The sequence below is a fragment of the Motacilla alba genome, chromosome Z (genome assembly GCF_015832195.1).
Source record: "Motacilla alba alba isolate MOTALB_02 chromosome Z, Motacilla_alba_V1.0_pri, whole genome shotgun sequence".
NCBI lineage: Eukaryota > Metazoa > Chordata > Aves > Passeriformes > Motacillidae > Motacilla > Motacilla alba.
In genome coordinates this window covers 10,350,745-10,370,916 of record NC_052046.1, presented here as the reverse complement: position 1 = coordinate 10,370,916, position 20,172 = coordinate 10,350,745, and the positions used below count along the sequence as shown (strand labels likewise).

Sequence of the window (20,172 nt, the reverse complement as noted above, 5' to 3'; positions counted from 1 at the left end):
GTGTACCAAGAGGCAGATGGATGATTCCAGAATATAAAGAGTAGAGGAAATACAAAAGGAGCTGCAGATCTCAGTAAGAGTTGGCAAACGTAAAGCAGAGGAAACAGCAAAGCCGTATCACATTGATACAGTTAGCAAAAACCTTAAAAGGTTACATGAAATCAATGCCACAAACACACTGAAAAGTACTATTGCAATATACACTGCCTAGCTTTAATTTCAAGCAGGCAGTTGTTAGGGTAATGACAATCTCAAATTTGTTCCTAATATACTATCATTCACCCCTCTCTCAGATCTGAGGTGTGAGGGTATTTTAGTGAATAGATAAACTGAGGTTTAAGATGAACTAAGATGAAATGAGCTTTGTTTTCAACAATTAAAATTCATCCTAACACATTAGGTTATTAGTGAAAGCATAAAGCATTTAATTTCTTAAGGTGTGAAACAGCTCTTTTTTAGATAACATGAGTAAACAGGGTTATGTAAAATCTTACCATTTCTTTACTTCAATAGTTTTCATCTCATTAATTCCTCCCCAAGTGAGTGCTGATAACTAACAGCAGTCTACTAGGCATGCTGACCAACCATGCATGGTTTTTTTTAGCCTTATCAAATACAGCTAGAGATTTCCTAGAACAGTCTGTTAATTGCACCAGCTTTCCACTCTACAGTAAGCTTCTTTAACCTTTAGGATTGAGAGCCCATCTCCTTCTAACAGGTAACTTTTAAAAACCTGAGTCCTCAACACAGCCTTAATCCCTACCTCATTTGACATCGGATCAATGATGAGCATATGGAATCACTGAAACCATAATGGAAGTACAAAAAGAACCCAAATCAGGCAGATCTTATAAAAAAAATATTACATTTTTTTAAATCAAGTGCAATACCAAGGGCACAGATGCCAGGCTCTTAGAGTACCCCCATGACTGGTGGCACGTCCTCTGCTCACATGACAGCAGAATTTAGCTTCCCTGATAAACCATCATTAAGCCAAGGACCATTTACATCAGTTTCCCCAGAGATGTTTTCACACTTCTATGTAACTGCGAGCAGAGAACATGCAGTCTTGATTCACCAGAGGTCAAACAGTGCCTATTGGAATGCTCTTCCATGCAGTCACCAGAGCTTCAAAGATGAACCCCATCAGCAGGGGGAGGGCAGTGAATGAAGGAGGACATGATGACCCTTCATCAACCCCTCACACCATTTCTTCCCTTTGAGCCAGAATTACTTCTGTTTCTGCGGCGAAACTATGCAAAATTACTTGAAGAAACATCTGATAGGTTCAAGGCTATAGTCCACTAATTAATCCACCCCCTAGAGATCAATCAGTTCAGGTGTGTGAAAAATAACCTTCCTGAAGAAGCCTATGTAGACAAAACTGACCAATGATAATAAAGGTATGAGATTTTTCTACCTCATCTGTGACAACATTTAGAGTCAAAGAGAAACTCCAATGAAAAAAGAAAATCAGCCAATCTCCTAACAGTAACAACTTACCAGGCACATTCCTCCTAACTGATATTTGAAAATGTGTTTCTATCTGCTGCTTCTGTGTTTACATGATAGTTGTTTTTCTTATGCTAGTGAAAAATTTCTATCCCTCTGGGCTACAGAGTTTCCTACCTGCAAACACAGACCAAATACAAGATAATGAAGTCTCTAAATTTCCAAATTACAACAGCTGCAAGAAACAAACAGCAAGTACTGTAACATTACAGTGCAGCTAAAATTCTATTAAAAATAACAGTATGTCAACAGAAGTCTTTTTTTATTTCCAAGTGTTCAAATTGTTATTACACATATGCCATTTAACCATTTTTTATTTTAACATTAAGATAATTACAGCTGAAGGGCTCTATTTTCAGTGGCCTCTCTGCATTGGACACCAAGAGAGCAAAACATGAAACATTCCACACAGCTAACAATAAGACATTTGAGTTACCAGAATTACAATCACCAACCTTTTTTTTTGCTAACAGATCACATACATACATAACCAGGGCCATCTTCTTTAGAAGAAATACCAAAATTAGTACTGCATTTTTTATTTTCAATATGAACATCTCTACAGACAAGCAACATAGTACATGACAGTTTGATTATCACATATACAGTACTTTGGCAGCTCTGTGTTTTTCCCCCTAAGCTCCACAGTAGGCCTTATTTATAAAACATATTGCTAATATGCCCTGCATAAACACCAAGAATCAAATGTATCTTTCATCACCTAAATGGGAGTGGGTGTAGTGGTTTTATCTTGCATTAGACAGCCTTGTCATACATGCACAATTTTCTTTCATGGACACTTCAACACATATCCTAGCTAACAATGTCTGCAAAAAAAAAAATCTTTAGTCAAAAAAGATTTGAATTTTCCTCTCAAATTAAGAGACACTACAGATGATTACATGACAAACCACTAGCATTTCTTTCAAAATAATACTGAATGTGTCACTCTTTTACTGAGGTCACTTGCATATTACCATCTTAACAAGCACATCAGTCACCTGATCAAGTCATCCCATTTTGAGTTCATTTGTAAAACTGACTTGTCTCTTTTGATACCTACTAATAACTTATAGTTCGTGGTTAACAAATACTAATTTCTTTGAATACCTCTACCATCAATTTCCACATGAAAACTAATCGCTATATTAAATCTTTTCACTCAATCTCCCCAGATGAATGATTTTACTTTCCCACCTTCCTGAACACAAATGACCTATCAGCACAGTAATCTAAATGAGGACAATCTTCCCCCTAATATAACCATGCACTTTAAAGTAGCCACTTCAAAGTTCTGAGGTAAATGGCATGAAATCTGGTTGCAAAATTTCAGACTTAAAAGAACAAAATCACATTATATATATATTGCAATAAAAACACCTAGAACCTGTCTATAGGGATCTGAAGCAATTTATTTCACTCATCTGTGAAATTTTAGCAGCTATTTCATATTTTTTCTATTTGGTCCAAATAGCCCTATATTTTAAGAGTCACTCAAAAAAGAATGCTGTGCCCAAAACAACATCTTCTACCACAAACATCTCACCCTTTTATTCACCCTTGACCAGTTCTTAAAAACGTAAGATTTCTTGAGCTATACAAAAACAGATTGAAATTTTATTTGTAATATATCATCAGTGGGTAAATTAAAAAGCAGTTGAAGATATGTCACATATTTAAACTAAGTAACATGCACTCAATCTGATGAAGTCTCTCTTCCTCAGCATTTAATACCTATTTGCATTGAATTATGAACTCTGCAGCACATAGACAGACAGCGTATGGCACTTACAATCATGTCTGCAATATAAACAAATATATCAAAATGTTCTGTAACTAAACAAACAGTAAATCTTATTTATCTATACAAAATTTAGTGACTATGTTATCATCAAATGGGAAAATTACACATAAACTAATTAAGTCGGACATTCATCAGTTTTGAAATGTCCTTTTTCATACAGTTGCTTTATCTTCTTGCTTTGCTTAATTATGTCAGAAAATGAACTCCTCCAATTCTGCTTCCATTTCTTCACTGTAGGTATTTTGTGCCAGCAAACTTTGATCTTGAACCATTAACTGCCACCCTGGTGTGCCCCTTACATCTTCAAGTTGTCAATCACATTCTCCCTTCTCCTTTCTATTGTTTGTGACTCAGTGTCACCCAGAAGCCCTTCTTCTAGGGCAGCATCTTGTGTAACAGAGCTTCCGTGGGGCAGAGGCTTTTCTGTCCTGGGTACTGGGGCTGACTAGCCAAGCTCGCTGGGTCATGGTCCGCCGTGTACTGGGTAAGCTCCCTGCGTGCACTAAGCGCCTTCTGCGCAGAGATAAACCAGCTGTGCACACGTGAGCCACAGGCAGCACCCCCAGCTCAGTGGCCTGGTCAGGCAGCGTGCACGGGGCAGAAACAAGACAGACAGACATTTTGGCTGCAGCAGTTTTAACCTGTGTTACAGTCTAATTTAAGCAGCATTGTTTATGCAATATCTTCAAATGAATGAAAACCCTACAGAGAGGTAAACCACTCCTTTTCCACAGAGTAACTGATTATGCATTCCAGAATGAATTTAAGAGTATTCTAACACTTGAAGAGTGTTCTAACTAATAACCACATTTGGAGACTTTAAATACTGTCTTACTCTGAGGTATATGTCTATTACTGTAGAAGTCAATGCTTCACACCCAAAGTCCAAAAAAAAGGCTTACTTGTATTTTCTAGGTGAAACAAGCTACAGAAAAATGGGAAGAGAGAGCATGTGTTTTGTGTTCAATGTTATTGTTTAGCATAATGCTTCATGCAAGTAATGCAAAAAAAAAGCTATATATTCAAGACTGTTAACATCTGAATAAATAGGGTAAATTAGCAAATGCAGTATTGAAAATTATCTAAAAAAATGTGTTTTTTCCAAGTATTCACTGTTTTTATTAAGTCTTAAAGCAGAAAGCTGCAGGGCAATACCAAAGAAAATGGAACAAAAGAAAACATGAAATTGAGACATTTCAAGAAATCCCCTCATGAAACAAATGAATATTTACTGTAAACTAAACTGAAATTAAGACAAAGACTAAAGCTATTAGGTGGCCTTATGAGCAAACACTTTTAATCAAAAGGCCATAAACAAGTATGCTTTACATATTACTTAATTTGTTTATTTTACACCATGGGGTGAAAGCAACACAATTCCTTTTAGTAAAGTATACACAAATAGCCTCACTCAGAATACACTTTTAATGCACATAAAAAAAGTATTCATCTTACAAATTGTTTTGCAATCCAAATATACAATAGCTTGGAAAACAATATTTTAGAAAACTAAAGCCAATGTAAAAAGACTGCTTAATACAACTAAATGATTTAAGTTTTTGTATGGCTCTGTCTTTAGAGTTTTCTTACTGCATCATCAATATCAGAAATCTGTTCCTTCAGCTGGTTCCACTGTTCTGGATTTAAAGAAATACCTGAAAAGCATTAAAAATAAACACTTAAGACAAAAAGAAAATTGTGGTGCAGGATCTTGTGCAATTATTATAAAGGCTGCTTTCATACACTAAACCTCTGTTATAATATTAATACTAGTTACTTCAACAACTATCTTAGTTACAAAGTGAAACTATCCACTTCCAGAGCTTCAACTGAACCTCGGGTTATTTCTAGACAAGTTTACAAAGAAAATGTGTGTAACATAATTATAAAAGTACTAGGCTAAACACAAGAAGTGACATACAACTCTGGTTTTGACAGAAGGCAGTACAAATGTCCTGGGTGATAAGTAGGAAATAATTTATATTCCTGTTGGCTCCTAAAAGCTGTACCTACGCAGACAGGTCTGCTGTGCACTTTTTCAGTACTGTAATTCTGGGGGGGGGGGGGGTTTGTCACTTTTGTTTCCTAAAGTACTACAAATAACAGGTGCTGTAAGAAAACCTTTTGGAGAGACTCTCAATCACTCCCTAGCACTCACAAACCAACAGCAAAGTTACTTTTTATACTTCAAGTTCTCTACATTTTCTAATGACATTCAACCAGTAATCATTCAGTACCCCACAAACTGCCACTTCAGTTCTAAATTCGATCTCATCTTCCCCTCAAGCTTGAGTACAGGTACATGTTTCATTTGTGCTTTGGTCTACTCATTCTTACCCAAAAATTTCTACACCCACTCTGTGGAAAGTGCAAGCTCCTGGGGCTCCCAGTCATCTCATACCTTCTCCAGTCAAGCTCTTGCAACTAATTATTCCTACTCTCCCCTCCCAATGACAGTTTTTCTTCATTGCTTTCTCTCTGAAGGTAGAGCAGAACCTGAAAACAGCTGAATTCCATTTTTGGAGCACATAGCCTTTTTCTTTTCCATCACTGTCTTATCAGAGCACCACCAGAATTTAAAACAGCAAGTAGTGTACATGGGGCTTCTCTAAGCAGTCTTCCGTGATTCTTTGGAGGGCAGATTTCATCTAAAAACACGTCACGTGTGCTAACCATTATTAGGGGATTAAATGTCATGACGATACCCCTCAACCAGAGACCAGATGAACCAAACAAAATTCAGACCTGCTGTTTAACACACTGACAGTAATTTAAACTGCTGGGTTTATTTTTGTTTTATTACAAAATTTTGACTGCTAATACTGGTTTCAGGATAGATAGATAAGCAGCTTATGAGTGCATCAAGTAAACATTAGACTCACATATTGTATCAGATTATTTTTATCATAACAAAATTCAGACTCTTTTGCTGCGTTGATAAACACTTATATATACATGTCATTTTTGTCACTTGGCCCACCCATCAAATCCTGTTGTTTGCCATTCCAAGTACACATACTATTGAATTCTACCTTGAAACACAGAACATAAAGTCCTTAGGAGTTAGAATAACCTTTTTCAATAACTAGCAACAAATCCAAACCCAGCAATTTTCCTGTAGAGCACCAGTATACTTATTAATGCAAACCTATTCTCAGTGGTTATTTAAGAAATGTTGAAAATGGTTCTCAAACTTTCTAAATTACTGTTTTCTGAGTTGCTCCTGAACACACTGGAAGCATGTAACAAACCTTTCAATGATTGTACATTAGATCTCTTCAAACTTAGTAGCCTGCCAGTACATGAGGCTGTGGAAGGACTTTTTGCAACAGCATGTAGTGACAGGACAGGGAGGAATAGCTTCACACTGGAAGTGGGTAGGTTTAGAATGGGTATTAGGAACTAATTCTGTACTGCGAGTGTGAGGATGCACTGGCACAGGTTGCTCAGAGAATGTGGATGGCCCAACCCTGCAAGTGCTCAAGGCCAGGCTGGATGAGGCTCTGAGCAACCTGGTCTAGTGGAAGGTGTTCCTGCCCACAGCAGGGACTGGGGCTGAACGAGGTGATCTTCAAGGTCCCTTCCAACTCAAATCATTCTGTGGTTCTATGAATCCCCAGGGCAGAACATTTCATACTTACCTTTCACTGATGCTATATGAAAACAGATAAAAAGTAGGCTTTTCAAAGAGAAGCAACATAACATTAAGCATAGCACCACTACTGCAATCCCCATCTTGAGATGTGGATGTTCTGAAAATGGCAGACAGTGAAAAGCAACTGTGCAAGTGGCAACTAGAAGTACAAGGGCTTGTGCTGTGCTACAGATTACAAACTTGGGAAATGTGGGATATTTCTCCTTCTACATTTTTAAACAATTTTTTTTCATAATTAGTCACATTAAATGTTTATATTGTTGTCATCTAAAATTCAGTAGAAACTGAAGGGCATGGCTGGTACAACAAAATTAAAAGTCTTATAAAAATGATTAAACATTTTCAGCTAATTCTGAAATAAATCCAATCCGAAGAGGAAATTCCCTTCATTCAGTTAATCAAGGTGGGGGGGGCGGGGAGAGAAATATGGCAATGGTATAAATATGTTTATAACTCCCCTACCAAATTTGCTTGTATTTGACATCTTGCTTTCCATAAGTCATGGCCGATCTCTTTAGGAAAACAGTCACTTAAGATTTTATCCATAACCTACAGCTAAAACTAATCCTTTGTAAAAACACTAATCATAAGAAAGTAAAAATAATACTCAAAAAGTATAATGCAGCAACAAAGGAGAAAAATATCATATAGAAAGTTCTACTGCAAAGAGCAGACCATGTTTCAATACAAAGTAACATGAACCAGAACAATACCTTTTCTGCCAGGCTTCATTTCACCTTCTTGATCCATCCAGTATTCTCTAATATCAATTAAGACTTTCCCTTTAAAATCCCGAACACTGACATACCTCATTTTACCAATCTGTCAAAACACATATAAGGGTCTATTAGGTATTTTACATATTAGAGCATTCACTTTCCCCAGCAGCATTAGACTCTGACATGTCACACTGCAGCTTATTTTAGACATCACAGAAACAACTAGATTAAAAGCTTAATTCAGAGTAGTCAGTAGGCTAATAAGTAATGACTTAAAACTGGTTGAGCAGGCAATGATCAATGCAAAAGCAGCTCTCCTAAAATAAAAATACCTGTATTCTATATATGCTTGCTTCTAGCAAGTAATGGATTTACTGTTTTCTGAAAAAAATTACTTCTTTTCGTTGTGAAAGTTCTAAACAAAGAAGGAAAAAGGGAGTGCGACTCCTAAATCTAAATTTTAGTCCATTCCATGAGTACAGAAAGCAAATTCAGATGTGCACTTGTGATACCTTCCCCCTTTTTTTTAAACACAGTAAATACAGATGGAAAGGAAAATTAGCCACCAACTGTCCCACCCCACACCCACTCCCAGGTCCTCATAGGCACCTCACTGTACCACCAGGTCTTCAAAAGAACAGTTAAACCTTTTAAGTTCACCAGTATGTAGCACACTATGAAATTCTGGAACTTAGATTTTGGAATTCCATTATTTTCAAACAAGTGTCACAACCGAATTATATGGGCACCTCTTTTTTTTTGGGGGGGAGGAGGGGAGAAGTTGAGGAAAAATCATACCACCAACTATGCAACACACTCCAAATTTGGGCTTTTTCAATACCTTACCAAATATGATAAAAATCTATCTATTCAGATAAATGCCAAGTACAAGATGAATTTGAGAACCAGAAACTAAATAATTAAAACATAATCAAATAAAACTTCTTGCAATTCTAAGAAATCCTTTGAATTCTGCATCTATCTTCTGGATACATTTTATATAACAAAATAATAGATTCTGAAGTACACAATTTTAAAATAAAATATTCTTTCCTGGTAAAACACTAACTTTCAATTTCAACTTCTTTTATCTCTCCATGTTGCATTTTGATACAATTTACGGATTAAAGGAATTTAGGGGCCCTATGCTTCTGGTCCAAAACCGCTAGAATTAAGTTTGACCCAAAAGACTGAAGAACTCTCAAATCAACTACAATAATTCATAGATGTTTAAGTCATACACTCTTATTCCACAAAACAGATAGAAACATGATACTTTCTCTTTGCTTACATGAATTTTTCTTTTTCTGCAGATACTATATGACATCTAAAATTGATTTTAGAACAATTAAGCTAATGTAAGTCTGAAGCACTTTTCCTACTTCAAAGCATCCTCTAAAATAAATAAGACATAACTGTTCATAAGGCAGTATTCAAGTGACAATACGGATTTAAAACTCAAAAATAGAAGTATAATCTTATGGCAGCTTAGCTGTTTCAGACTGTCCTGGGTTGAGAAGGAAGCGAGTTTTTCGGGAAGTTGTAGTCAAACTAATCAGTACTCAGATTTGAATACTGGCACCTGGTGTGGCCACTGGAGACATGGATATGCCTCTGGCAAAACAGGGGGTTAAAAGCAGAGAACTCCCACAGGAACTCTCTCTTGGTTCTGGTTGGTGAAAGAGGTCAGACCTCCCTCTGCCCAGCCCCAGGCTGGGTTGGGGGAGAGTGACCTGCTGCAGCTACTGCCAGCACAGGAGGGAAGAGAACAGAGAAAGATGAGGAGGATGTGGTGGTGCCCTCTGGCTTCAGGGAAGATCTTCATTCTCAAGACCCTTGGCCCCAGGGGGGAATGAAAATGGGGGGGACCTTTGTCCTGAAATGAGAAACTGTTGCTTTTTTGGTACATGGCAAAGCATCCTTAAAAGGGAACCCTATAAGCAGTTTTGGTCCATGAATGGTGGTGAGAGCACTGTACATGGAAGGAAGGAAGATGTCATGATGGCAGATTTTCTCCAGGCGGTGCCGTGTGTGACATGGAAACACAAGAGGTTTTTACCATGTTTCCTGGGGAAGACTATGGTACTAGAGAGGCTCCTGTCTCTCTTGATGAACTGAGAATTGACTATCTGAGGGGTGGTAACTTGATTGAGAATCCAAAGTTTTGTCTCACTGTGTTTTTGTTGGAAATAGGGTGGGAGAGGAGGAATGTTTTGGAAGGTTTTCATTCTGAATTCTGAATTCTGTGTGTTCCTTTTATTATAGTTGTAGGTTAATAAAGTTACTTTTTTTCTTTATTTCTAAACTTGAGCTTGCTCTGCTCTGTTTCTGGTTGCATCCCACAGCACTGATTTGAGAAAAATATTTTTTCATGGGTGTGCTGGCATTGTGCCAACGTCAAACCATGACACAGACCAAACCTAGTACCATGCCCAAGTCTATCTGCACTCCTGGCAAAGAATACCCTAAACAGCCTACATGGACAACATTTCTTAGTTTTATCCTTTAACGCCCCAGTAACTTTTAAGGTCACGTTCAGCAACAGCTTCAATCAGTAGCACTCTGCAGAACTCTTTTTCCATGACTACTGAAGAATATTAGTGCCTTGCATGAAACTCCAGATTTGTCATAAGAAATAAAATCTAATTCAATACAGCAGATTACAGCTGGAAATACAGTAAAAGGGTTCAGAATATGATTTTCAAGGATAAGAAAGGTTCTATGTCTTAATTCAACTACAGTAAGGTGAGGGGCAATAATTTAAAGTTTACATTCACTCAATCATGAAGTCTATCTTAGATAAAAGCATTTCTCTATGTAACACTGAAATTAAGCTAGATTTCACATCACATCTAGATTTCAGATTAATGTTCCCATTAAATTTCAGATATTTAGTTGAACTCCATACAAAAGATGCCACTACTAAAATTATTAAGCAGGCCTCTAAAGTACAGGTCCAACAAGCATCTACACTCAAAAACGAGAAAAATCTAGACTTAACTTTTTAAGTAAGTAAACTGATGTTCCATGATACTTAGCTACCTGTAACTCAGGTACAGGTTAATTTCTGAACATTTCTTTTTTTCATGCACCTGCTGATAATGTTAAGAGTAATTCCAGTGGTTGAAGGTATTTTTCTATCTCTATAAGCAGAGGAGCATTCTAAGGGCTGCTGTGCTGCAAAATAATATTTTTCTTCACATTGGCTGATATGTGGCTGTGTTTTGGCTTTGTGCTGAGCACAGTGATGCTAACACAGAGATGTTTTAGTTACTGCTGAGCAGAGCTCACACAGAGCCAAAGCCTTTTCTGCTCCTCAGACTGCCACGCTGGCGGGGAAGCTGGGGGTGCTTGGGAGAGTGGGAGGAGACACAGCCGGGAAAGGTGACCCCAACTGACCAAAGGCACATTCCAGACCGTGTGACATCACCTTCAGGATATAAAGTGCAGGGAAGAAGAGGGAAGGGGGCATGTTGGGCATGATGATATTTGTCTTCCCAAGTGACACTTAGATGTGATGGGCACTGCTCTCCTGGAGATAGCTGAATTCCTGCCTGCCCATGGGAAGTGATGGATTAACTCCTTGTTTTGTTTTGCTTGCATATGTGGCTTCTGCTTCCCCTATTAAACTATCTTCATCTCAACCCTCGAGTTTTCCAGCTTTTACTCTTCCAATTCTCTCTGATGGGGGTGTGAGCGAGTGGCTGCCTGAGGCTTGGCTCCTGGCTGCAGTTAAACCAAGACAGTTATGATTTATAGCTGAGTACTTAGTGCAGCTCAACCTTCACAGAGAAATTCATATACTTTTTATTAAATAGTACATATCCTTAGATTATATTACTCTATTGAGTTACATAAATCAGTAAACATTAAAACCATTATTTCCAGGTTTCTGTTTCTTAGAATAAAAAGCACTGAAATGTATCTCTGTTCCTTTCCAAGATATGCAACTTACTTCCTCTGTGAGTTTTAGCAAGTACCTTTTTCATCCTTTTTCCTATTTCCAGTTTCTCCGGATTAAACTGTACACCTACAGTGTAAGCATAAACAGGAAAAAATTCCCTCTCTGCCCTAGCCAATAATCATATGTAAGGAGCACAAGACTCCTGTGAATAGCAACATCTGCAACAAAGCAAATTGTGAAATGCATCAGTGACCACCCAAGTTCTGTAATTAGTGTTCTAAACCAGTAACAGTTTCAGAACATCATAAATTTCTATGTTTATCTTCTTTCAGGAGTCTATGATAAGGACACTGGGAAATTACACTGGAAATATCAAAGCACTTATGCCTCAAAAGTCAAAGCCCAAATATGGTGAAAACTCAAAAAACAAAACAAAAACAAAAAAAAAAAAAAGGGGGGGGGGGTTGGGAAGTGGACGCACAACACAGAGACAACTTCTGAAGAAACGATTTCCAATTTCAGTTAAATGCATGATGATGCAATGTGGTTCTGCTCTGGGCAGCCATTAATGAATCCTGACAAACCTTATCCAAATCAGGCATAGGTAAATGACAGGATTAGTCAAACTAACCAAAGCACATGGTGCAAAGCTCAGGCTGGCTTGAAGCCACAGACAGGAATCTAATGCAGCAAGGCTAAACCCTTCCACGTTAACACAAATAATGCCTGTCCTTAGGGCCTCAAATAATACATCACACATGGGAGTAACATAAATTTCTGCATCCTAACTGCACACAAATCCTTTCTCAAGCTGCAGAGTATACCAGGCTCCCTACAAAACCTAGTAAGGCCGAGACATGCAAATACATAGAATACACCATGTCTCTTACATTGAATGAATTGTCTTCTACTTACGTTAAGTATTCTTTGTAAGTAGTTGCAAAAAAACCATTACACCAACAATTTCAAACAAAAGTATAAAATGTACATATTTATGAAAATTCTGAATCTTCTGACTACAGAAGTCACAATGAGCTCTATATTAAGGGAATCTGTACACTTCAAGAACACAGCCTGAGGGTGTAGAACAAGAAGACTCTTAGTTTCACATCATTTGCAGCCACTCCCACACACAATATGGACACCATAGAACTTGTGACTATCCTCTGAATGCCTTACAGCCTGATTTCCATCAGTTGAAGCCAATCTTGTAAAGCTATACTGCAAAGTCACTTCCACATCAGAGATCATTTTACTGCCTTGAGAAAGAAACTCTCCAGAAAGGTTTCTAGTAACATTAAGACACCTAGAACAAACAAAACTACATCTAAAAAATTAACAAGCATGCCCTCCTGGGTAGGGGGGGAAGAAGGGGGAGTATCCTCAGACCCACTGTCGTTTTATTTTTGTAGTTTAATATTTGCATGTTAGTTACTGCACAGAAGTTTACGCAGACTACAAAAACTGACAATATTTCACCATAACACAATGAGTAATCTAAAAAACATTTTATTGTTGATTACTTTAAAGGCAGGCACAGACTCAGTAACACTGATATTTTAGGTCAAGGTGATATTTGAAGATCTGTATTCTACTCCATACCAGAAGAACTTGTTCTTATCAGAGTAATAAGAGTCTTCTACTGTCTGTTTTTAGTAACTTTTTATTAGGTCAAAGAGGTTTCAAGAAACCAGAGCATGCATACTTTGGCTTTTATTTGAAAGGATCTGGCTGTGTTTTTGCATCAGGGGCACTAAACATTTCGAAGTTTTCTCCAAGGCTGGAATTTCTGAACTTACTACAACCATAGGAACTAGAATTTCTGAACCTACTACAAACATAGCTTTAAGTTTATACATAGTTCTTTAGAGTTCTACCTGCAGTTCACTTCTTAAGTTGTAGAATTCACTACTTCATTCTTCCTATGGGGTTCAAAGCATGCCCAAGTAGAACTAAAAATATTATACACTTCCTTCAATACAGAAGTCCAGACACAGCCCTCAAGTGAAGTTCTCCCTTCTAAACATAACTAGAAAAGTAAGAACTCAGACATTAAAAATAACTGCCCTGTATGGCAGTATCAGTTAAGCAGGTCTTCTCTCTAGAACAGACTTTTCTTCCTCTGTACTACTTCACACAGCTACAGCCCAGAACCATTTCATTTACAATACTCTGCGCTTGGGTCATCTCACTAGGCACCTTTCCCATACTCTTTCACAAACTTGAGACTTAAAGCCTCAAGAATTTTAGTTCCTTTCTAGCCAATTAGTCAGAGACCTTTAATAGACCTTGATCCACACCCCCAAAACAGCTAATTCTGAGCTGTGTATCAACCCTCAGCACACAATGCCACTGCCTTGGCTAACCCTAGGATCTGCAATACCCTGAATTCACAAATGCATCTTTTTACTGAAAAACAGACATTCATCCCATCTTAAAAACAAGGCAATACCACTGAACATCTTTATGGATGTTCAGTGATAAGACCCTACCATCATAACATAAAGGAACAAACAAAACTTATTCCAGGATGCTGTAATAACACAGGAGGCCAAGCTGCCCTTGACCTAGTTAAATAGGAACAAAGAGTCCACATTTTGGTTTCCAAGAACATATTTTTCAAGAGCCCTAATTAAAAAAACATTTCCATGTAGAGGCAAACCTGATCTAGTATTTCAAGTATACTGATAGCAAGTGCTGTATTTACTGACAAAATGACTACCCAAAGATACCAGGAACAAAGTCATGAGAATTAGATCAATTGATACAACTCAGATTCTTTTACTCTGTTGAAACCCAACCAGGCTTTTCTGAGTATCTCATCTGAATGCCAGCATCATAATCCCCTTCGGCCAAGGATTCCAGGAGGCCAAGCACTGCACTGTCAGAAAGTTCAGATCACCTCATAAAATTTATACAGCATATGATGTAACATGTTACCTTAACCAGGCTCTATGAGTCATCAATTTTACCTGAAACATATTTTCATCTCTGTTACTGCTTTGCTTAGAAGAAGCTGCACCTTTTGAACTTTCACCAGTCTTTTGTTTCTTTACAGGTTTTTCTGGAGTTACTTGCTTTTTCCGCTTTGCCTTGGAGCAAAACAAAAAAATAAAAGCATGAGCCACAATCATTCTGTATGCTACAGATAAGTTTACACGGTATCTAACAGCCTACTACCAAGCAATGAACTTTAGCACCTTGTTGCTGTGAAGGCAGGAATTCAATACTGTACATTTAGGCTGGAATTTAAGAACTTCAAAATGAGCCTGATTCTGTTCTCTGTGAAGTAATACTTTGGCTTTAAAGAGAATTTAATCACATCAAAATAGATTTCAAAAATCCTTCTCTTTCTGCACAGTAACACTGTCAGTTCAGAAATTTTACTAAAAATTTTTACGTCTGATGGAAATGGCATCCTCTTCTCCACAAAATAGAACAAAAAGTACAGAACAGCTTGCAACACCTCAAAAAAAATAGATAAGATAATAAATAATCTGGAAAAATTATTTATTAAGACAATTAGTAAGATAATAAAAAATCTGGAAACCATCTCTACCAGACCATTGTTTTTTTAATTAGCACCTAATCACTACCCACAGCATGATAAATTATGTGACTTCTTAAAGCATTCAGACAATATCACCTGTAAATCAGATTACACAGAGAAGCTACAAAGTTACTATTTCAACTCAAGTAAAAATAGGAGACCAGATCTCTCCATGTACTGTACTACACTAAAATACCTGGTGTCTGTGTTACCACCTACCATTTCTTAAAAAAGACAAATTAACTATTTTTTTTCTAAATCACTTAGATTGCTACAATTTTTGCTTTTGTTCATTGGTACATCTATACAAACTTTTAACTTAAATAACTGTTTAAATTGAATGGGAACATTTGATTTACAAATTTACTACAATCATCTTAAAATTTTTCAACTCAAAGACACCCAGGTTGGCTCAGCTTTTGAGTGAGAAACTAGCAGATGGTGTAACAGTAAATAAAAGAAAACCAAGCGGAGAAAAAAAAAACATGCAAACAAAGTAAGCAAGTGACATAAGGCGCACAGGACAAGTGCAGATTATTATTATTATGGAGAAGTAATCCATATATTAAAATGGCAGAGGGTGGCTGTAGGCATGTTCTCAAGTTCAAATTCTTCCCACCAGAGCAGTTGATACAGAAGTGTTCAGAAGCTTGCCACAAAGCAGCAAAGAATCACAGGGAATTTGCAATTATCATATGGAATGCATGAAGAAAACAAAGTGCAACTAAAGAAAAAAACTTTTCTTCAGGGAAAAAAATTATGCAATCCACCCATACTTGGAAGGTGGTTTGGTTTTTGTTGTTGCAGTTGTTGAGATGGGTGGGTGGAAGATAAAGCGTCTTTAAGTGTCTGATAAATCATATGGAATGACATGCATGTAATGGCATAATACTCACCTAATTCCTTAACCCCAGCCTGAAACAAAAGAGTTAATACAGTAATGAATAGTATGTATTGTTCACCTTTTTGTCAACTTCACTATCTGAATCACTGGCAGATGAGCTTGAAGATACAAGTTCCTTTGATTTAGGCATTCTGGGAAAAGAAAAATAACATGAAAACACTATATAAGGAATAACATTCCATTTTGGCTGGAAAGCAATCTTCAAACCTGTTTGTACTGGCTCATCTTCTTCAAGCCCTCCTAAAGATTTTCCTGCCTTTTCATTTCAGCTTTAATATGCACTGCAGATGCAGTATCAAGCACTCTTCTCTCTTATATCTCTTTCTCTTTTTGCTGCAACTGCATTAGAACACATTTAGAGCACATTAAATGCAGTGGTTTGGCTTCTGAACTGTCTACAGCAGAATGATTTCTCACAATTTTCATATATCCCTGCACATGGCAAAACCCACAATGTAAAACACACAATACAATAGTGCCTCCCAGCCGAATCCCTTCTATTACATCCACAAACATGAATTATTAAGAGTCCAGCAGTATCTATACTCTGGCACAGGCATTTCACCCAGTGGGATTTGCAAGTACCATGCTGCACAATTGTTACACACGTGACGCTTGAGGTCCCACCTATAATCTAACAGTCTGAAATACACCTCAGTTGCAGAGAGCTACAGCACTGCAATTAGTATTTTTCACTGCAACTTCAACACATCAGCCACTGGAGACTATTAGTTCACTAGACAAGCAGACATTCAGCATTCCTTGAATGCGTGCTGCCAGGTGTCCCTGCACGTCACCCTAGTATGCAAACATGTGGTTAGGTATAGCGGTTACACATCTTCCCTGCTGCTAGAAACTCTTTGTAACAAATATACTGCTCATTTGGTCTTTTAGAATAAAATTAAGCATCCTTGAAACTGTACAATACAAACCTCAGCTAGGAAAAGGCAAGATAGTATTACAGATGATCTCAGGAAAGAAAAAACGAGTAACAGCGTTCTTAAACGGGCAGTGAAAAAAAAAAAAACCACATATGCAAATTTAAAAAAAAAACACCCACAACAAAACAAAACAACCAAACCAGAGTCCAAATAATGCTAATGGATCAACGTAGCTCTAAAGTAGGGCAAAACCTGTGGTAATAGATTGTAGCACAAGGACGAAAGCTGCAGCACTGCACAGGATACAGGGTGTGAGGAAGCACACACAAGCCACGCTCTAGGATGGAGGCAGAGAAGCGCTGGAATGGGACAATGTGAAAATAAGCAAACGGATGACACTGAGTCGGCGAGCCAAACGATGTTTCGGGGAATGACCCCGGGGTCCGCATGGGACGGAGAAAGGGACAATATGGAGGAAGGTGTGGGCGGAAACCGGAGGAAAAAGGGATGTGGGGTGGTGGGTACCCCTCGGGAGAGGCCGAGCGTGAGGAGACACCGCAGCGCCGGTGAGGGGGCCGAGATGAGCCCGGCCAAAGGAGACCAGAGAAAGGTAAGGAAAGGAAGACGAGTCGGGAACTACAGGTAGGCGGATCCCAGCCGCCATTTTCCTCCCCTTATCCTCTTTTCAACGGCTCGTGTCGCCCCCCGAAGATAAGAGTCGAGACCCGAAAAAGGATAGGGGCGAGGGGGTGGGCGGACGAGAACGCCCAATTCTTCCCGGGGCAGGGCGGCAGCGAAGGGACTGCGGGTTACCCGCGGCTGAGCAGACGAAAAGCCCAGTAGGGAAACTAGCGGGCCAGGGGTCGCCGGCGGGCTGGGTCTACCCCCGGCCCCCGCCGCGGGGGGGGAGCGCGGCCGGGCGCCATCTTATCCCTCTATCAGACTCTGTACCCCCCAACATGGCAGCTCCCCCTCCGCAGCGGCGGCTCGCTCCTCCCGCTCCACAACGGGTTATCTATCCCTCCCGCTGGGCACCCCGGGCACTCGAGGAACAAGGGGAAGCCTCGCATCGGCGCCACCCATTCCGCGGCTGCCCCGATCGGGCCGGGAGGTGCCGCGGCGGTGGCGGCGGGGGGTCGTGGGAAGGGGCGCGCGGGAGAAAATGGCGGCGTGGCGGGGGCGCGCGAGGGGACCCAGCACTCACGTCCTGCTCCGCGCGTGGCTCCTCCGCAGCGCGACACCAGCGGAACTGACGCGGCTCGGAACGCCCGCCCCGGGCCGCTCACGTGGGGCGGCGGGGGGCGGCTTTAAAGGGGACGCGGCCCTTTGTCCCCGTCGTCGTTCGTTCCCGCCTCCCCTGAGGGGCGGGGAAGGGATCGTAGCGCTAGAAAAAAGGTTATAGGGGATCACGGAACGTCCCGAGTTGGGAGAGGTTCACAGAGGATATCGACTTGAGCTCCTGGCCGTGCACAGGACACCCCAAGAGTCATACCCTGTACCTGAGAGCGTTGTCCGAACACTTCTTGGTGTTGTGACCACCTCTCTGGGGAGACTGTTTTAATGCCTAACCGCCTTCTGAGTGAAAATCCTCCTGGTATCCATCCTAAACCTCCCCTGACTCGCCATCGAATCCTGTCGCTGGCCACGAGAGTGAAGAGTTGACCTGCCCCACCGCTTCCCCTCTTGAGGGGGCTGTAGACTGCGATGGACATTAGGAAGAATTTCTTCACAGAAAAGATTAGACATTGCAATGGGCTGCCCAGAGGGCTGGTGGAGTCATTGTCCTTGGAGATGTTTAAGGAAAGACTGGAAATGGCAGTCGGTGCCATGGTCTGGTTGACGTGGTGGTATTGAGTCCTAAGATGAGATGAACTCGGTTGTCTCGAAGGTCTTTTCCCAAATTGATTCTGTCGTTCTCTGAATTGATTCTGTCGTTCCCTCAGTCTTCTCAAGGCAGAAAAAAACCCCTACAATAATTCATAAATAGCAGGGTTTTTTCACGCTCTGCAGCGGTTCCTCGATGCCGCTCGGGGCCGCCCGGGGCAGCGGCGTGAGGCGGGGTGCGGCTGCGGTGGCTTTGCATAGCGAAACCACACCTGGGGCGCCGCTCGGAAACCCTCCTGATGCTTCCCCTCCTGATGGTTCTCCTTCTGCTACCGGATCCCCCTTCTGCCACGGGTGTCCCGGGTTTCCTTCTCTTACCGCGGGGCTCTGCAGCTAGGGACCGGGGAGCTTCAGGGCACCTGTCCGGGCAGGCACCGCGGGGCTGGAGCTCCGGGGATGGAAGGTTAAAGCTGTCTCAGCGCCTCTTTTAAACGCCTACATTTTAAAAGTTGTCCAAGCAAATAACCTTGAAAGCATACTGACAATGTTGGGGTTTTTTCCTGTAACGTGTTCACATGGTGATGCGTCCTGAGCGCCCTGCTGAGGAGGCCTTGATAGGGCTGAGTTCACCTAAACGAGTTCTGCTTCTGAGACACACCAAGATGGAAGGGAGGTGAGCCAAGGGCCCTCTGCCCTCAGCTTTGTAAGAGGCGATTTTTAGGAGCCTTTGCAGACTGCGATGTGTGAGATACAAAGCTGTGTTTTGTGTCAGGTACATACAGGCAGCGTGTGTGCTTGTGATTGTGATATGTATGGAAACTGATCATGGGACAATTAAAGGATGAATTCTAAAAAATAACTGAGGGAGTAAAGCATGGAAGAAGGCCTTTGAACTTATCCTTTGTTTGCAATTAACTTTTATAGCATCTAAATTAAAGCTTTAAGGATGTTGCTGCTGGACAGGAACTTTCTGCACGTAGCTAAGCATTAAACAGCTTTGCAATAATAACATTTTGAAGTATAATTTTAGAATATTGCTTGTAGTAAGGAGCTTTGAAAATATAAGTTTAGAATATATGTAAAGGAAATATGCTTATCTCAACACCTTAGCAAAACAATAAAAAGCAGCTTGAGAAAGGAAGATGAACATCAACCCAAGGATTGATAGTTTTGACCAAGGGAAGCTGGACATCACTGTTACAAGATTTATAGTCTTTGCAATTAAAAGGTGGGCCCACATCTGGAGTCTGGACCACACCAGCTGGAAGACCTCTTTCTTCTTTCAGAAGTCGGACCCCACCATCTGGGAATACTCCTTTCTGGGGTACATCCTGAGAAAAACTAACTCACAATAGTGTATAGAATTGTGACGTAAAAATTGGGAATAGAAACTGCTGAAAAAAGCTTATGTGTACCCCT

General features: G+C 40.0%; 1 protein-coding gene across 1 annotated transcript; it reads right to left on the bottom strand.

Moving 5' to 3' along the window:
* Window positions 1-1,806: 1,806 nt before the first annotated feature.
* On the bottom strand, window positions 1,807-18,220 carry SUB1 (SUB1 regulator of transcription). The gene is made up of 5 exons (XM_038124455.1): window positions 18,134-18,220; window positions 16,107-16,179; window positions 14,567-14,686; window positions 7,685-7,793; window positions 1,807-4,971 (listed from the first exon to the last, which is right to left on the bottom strand). The coding sequence occupies exons 2-5, from the start codon at window positions 16,176-16,178 to the stop codon at window positions 4,892-4,894; spliced, it is 381 nt and encodes a 126-aa protein (XP_037980383.1). The 5' UTR covers window position 16,179; window positions 18,134-18,220; the 3' UTR covers window positions 1,807-4,891.
* Between the last annotated feature and the right edge of the window lie 1,952 nt (window positions 18,221-20,172).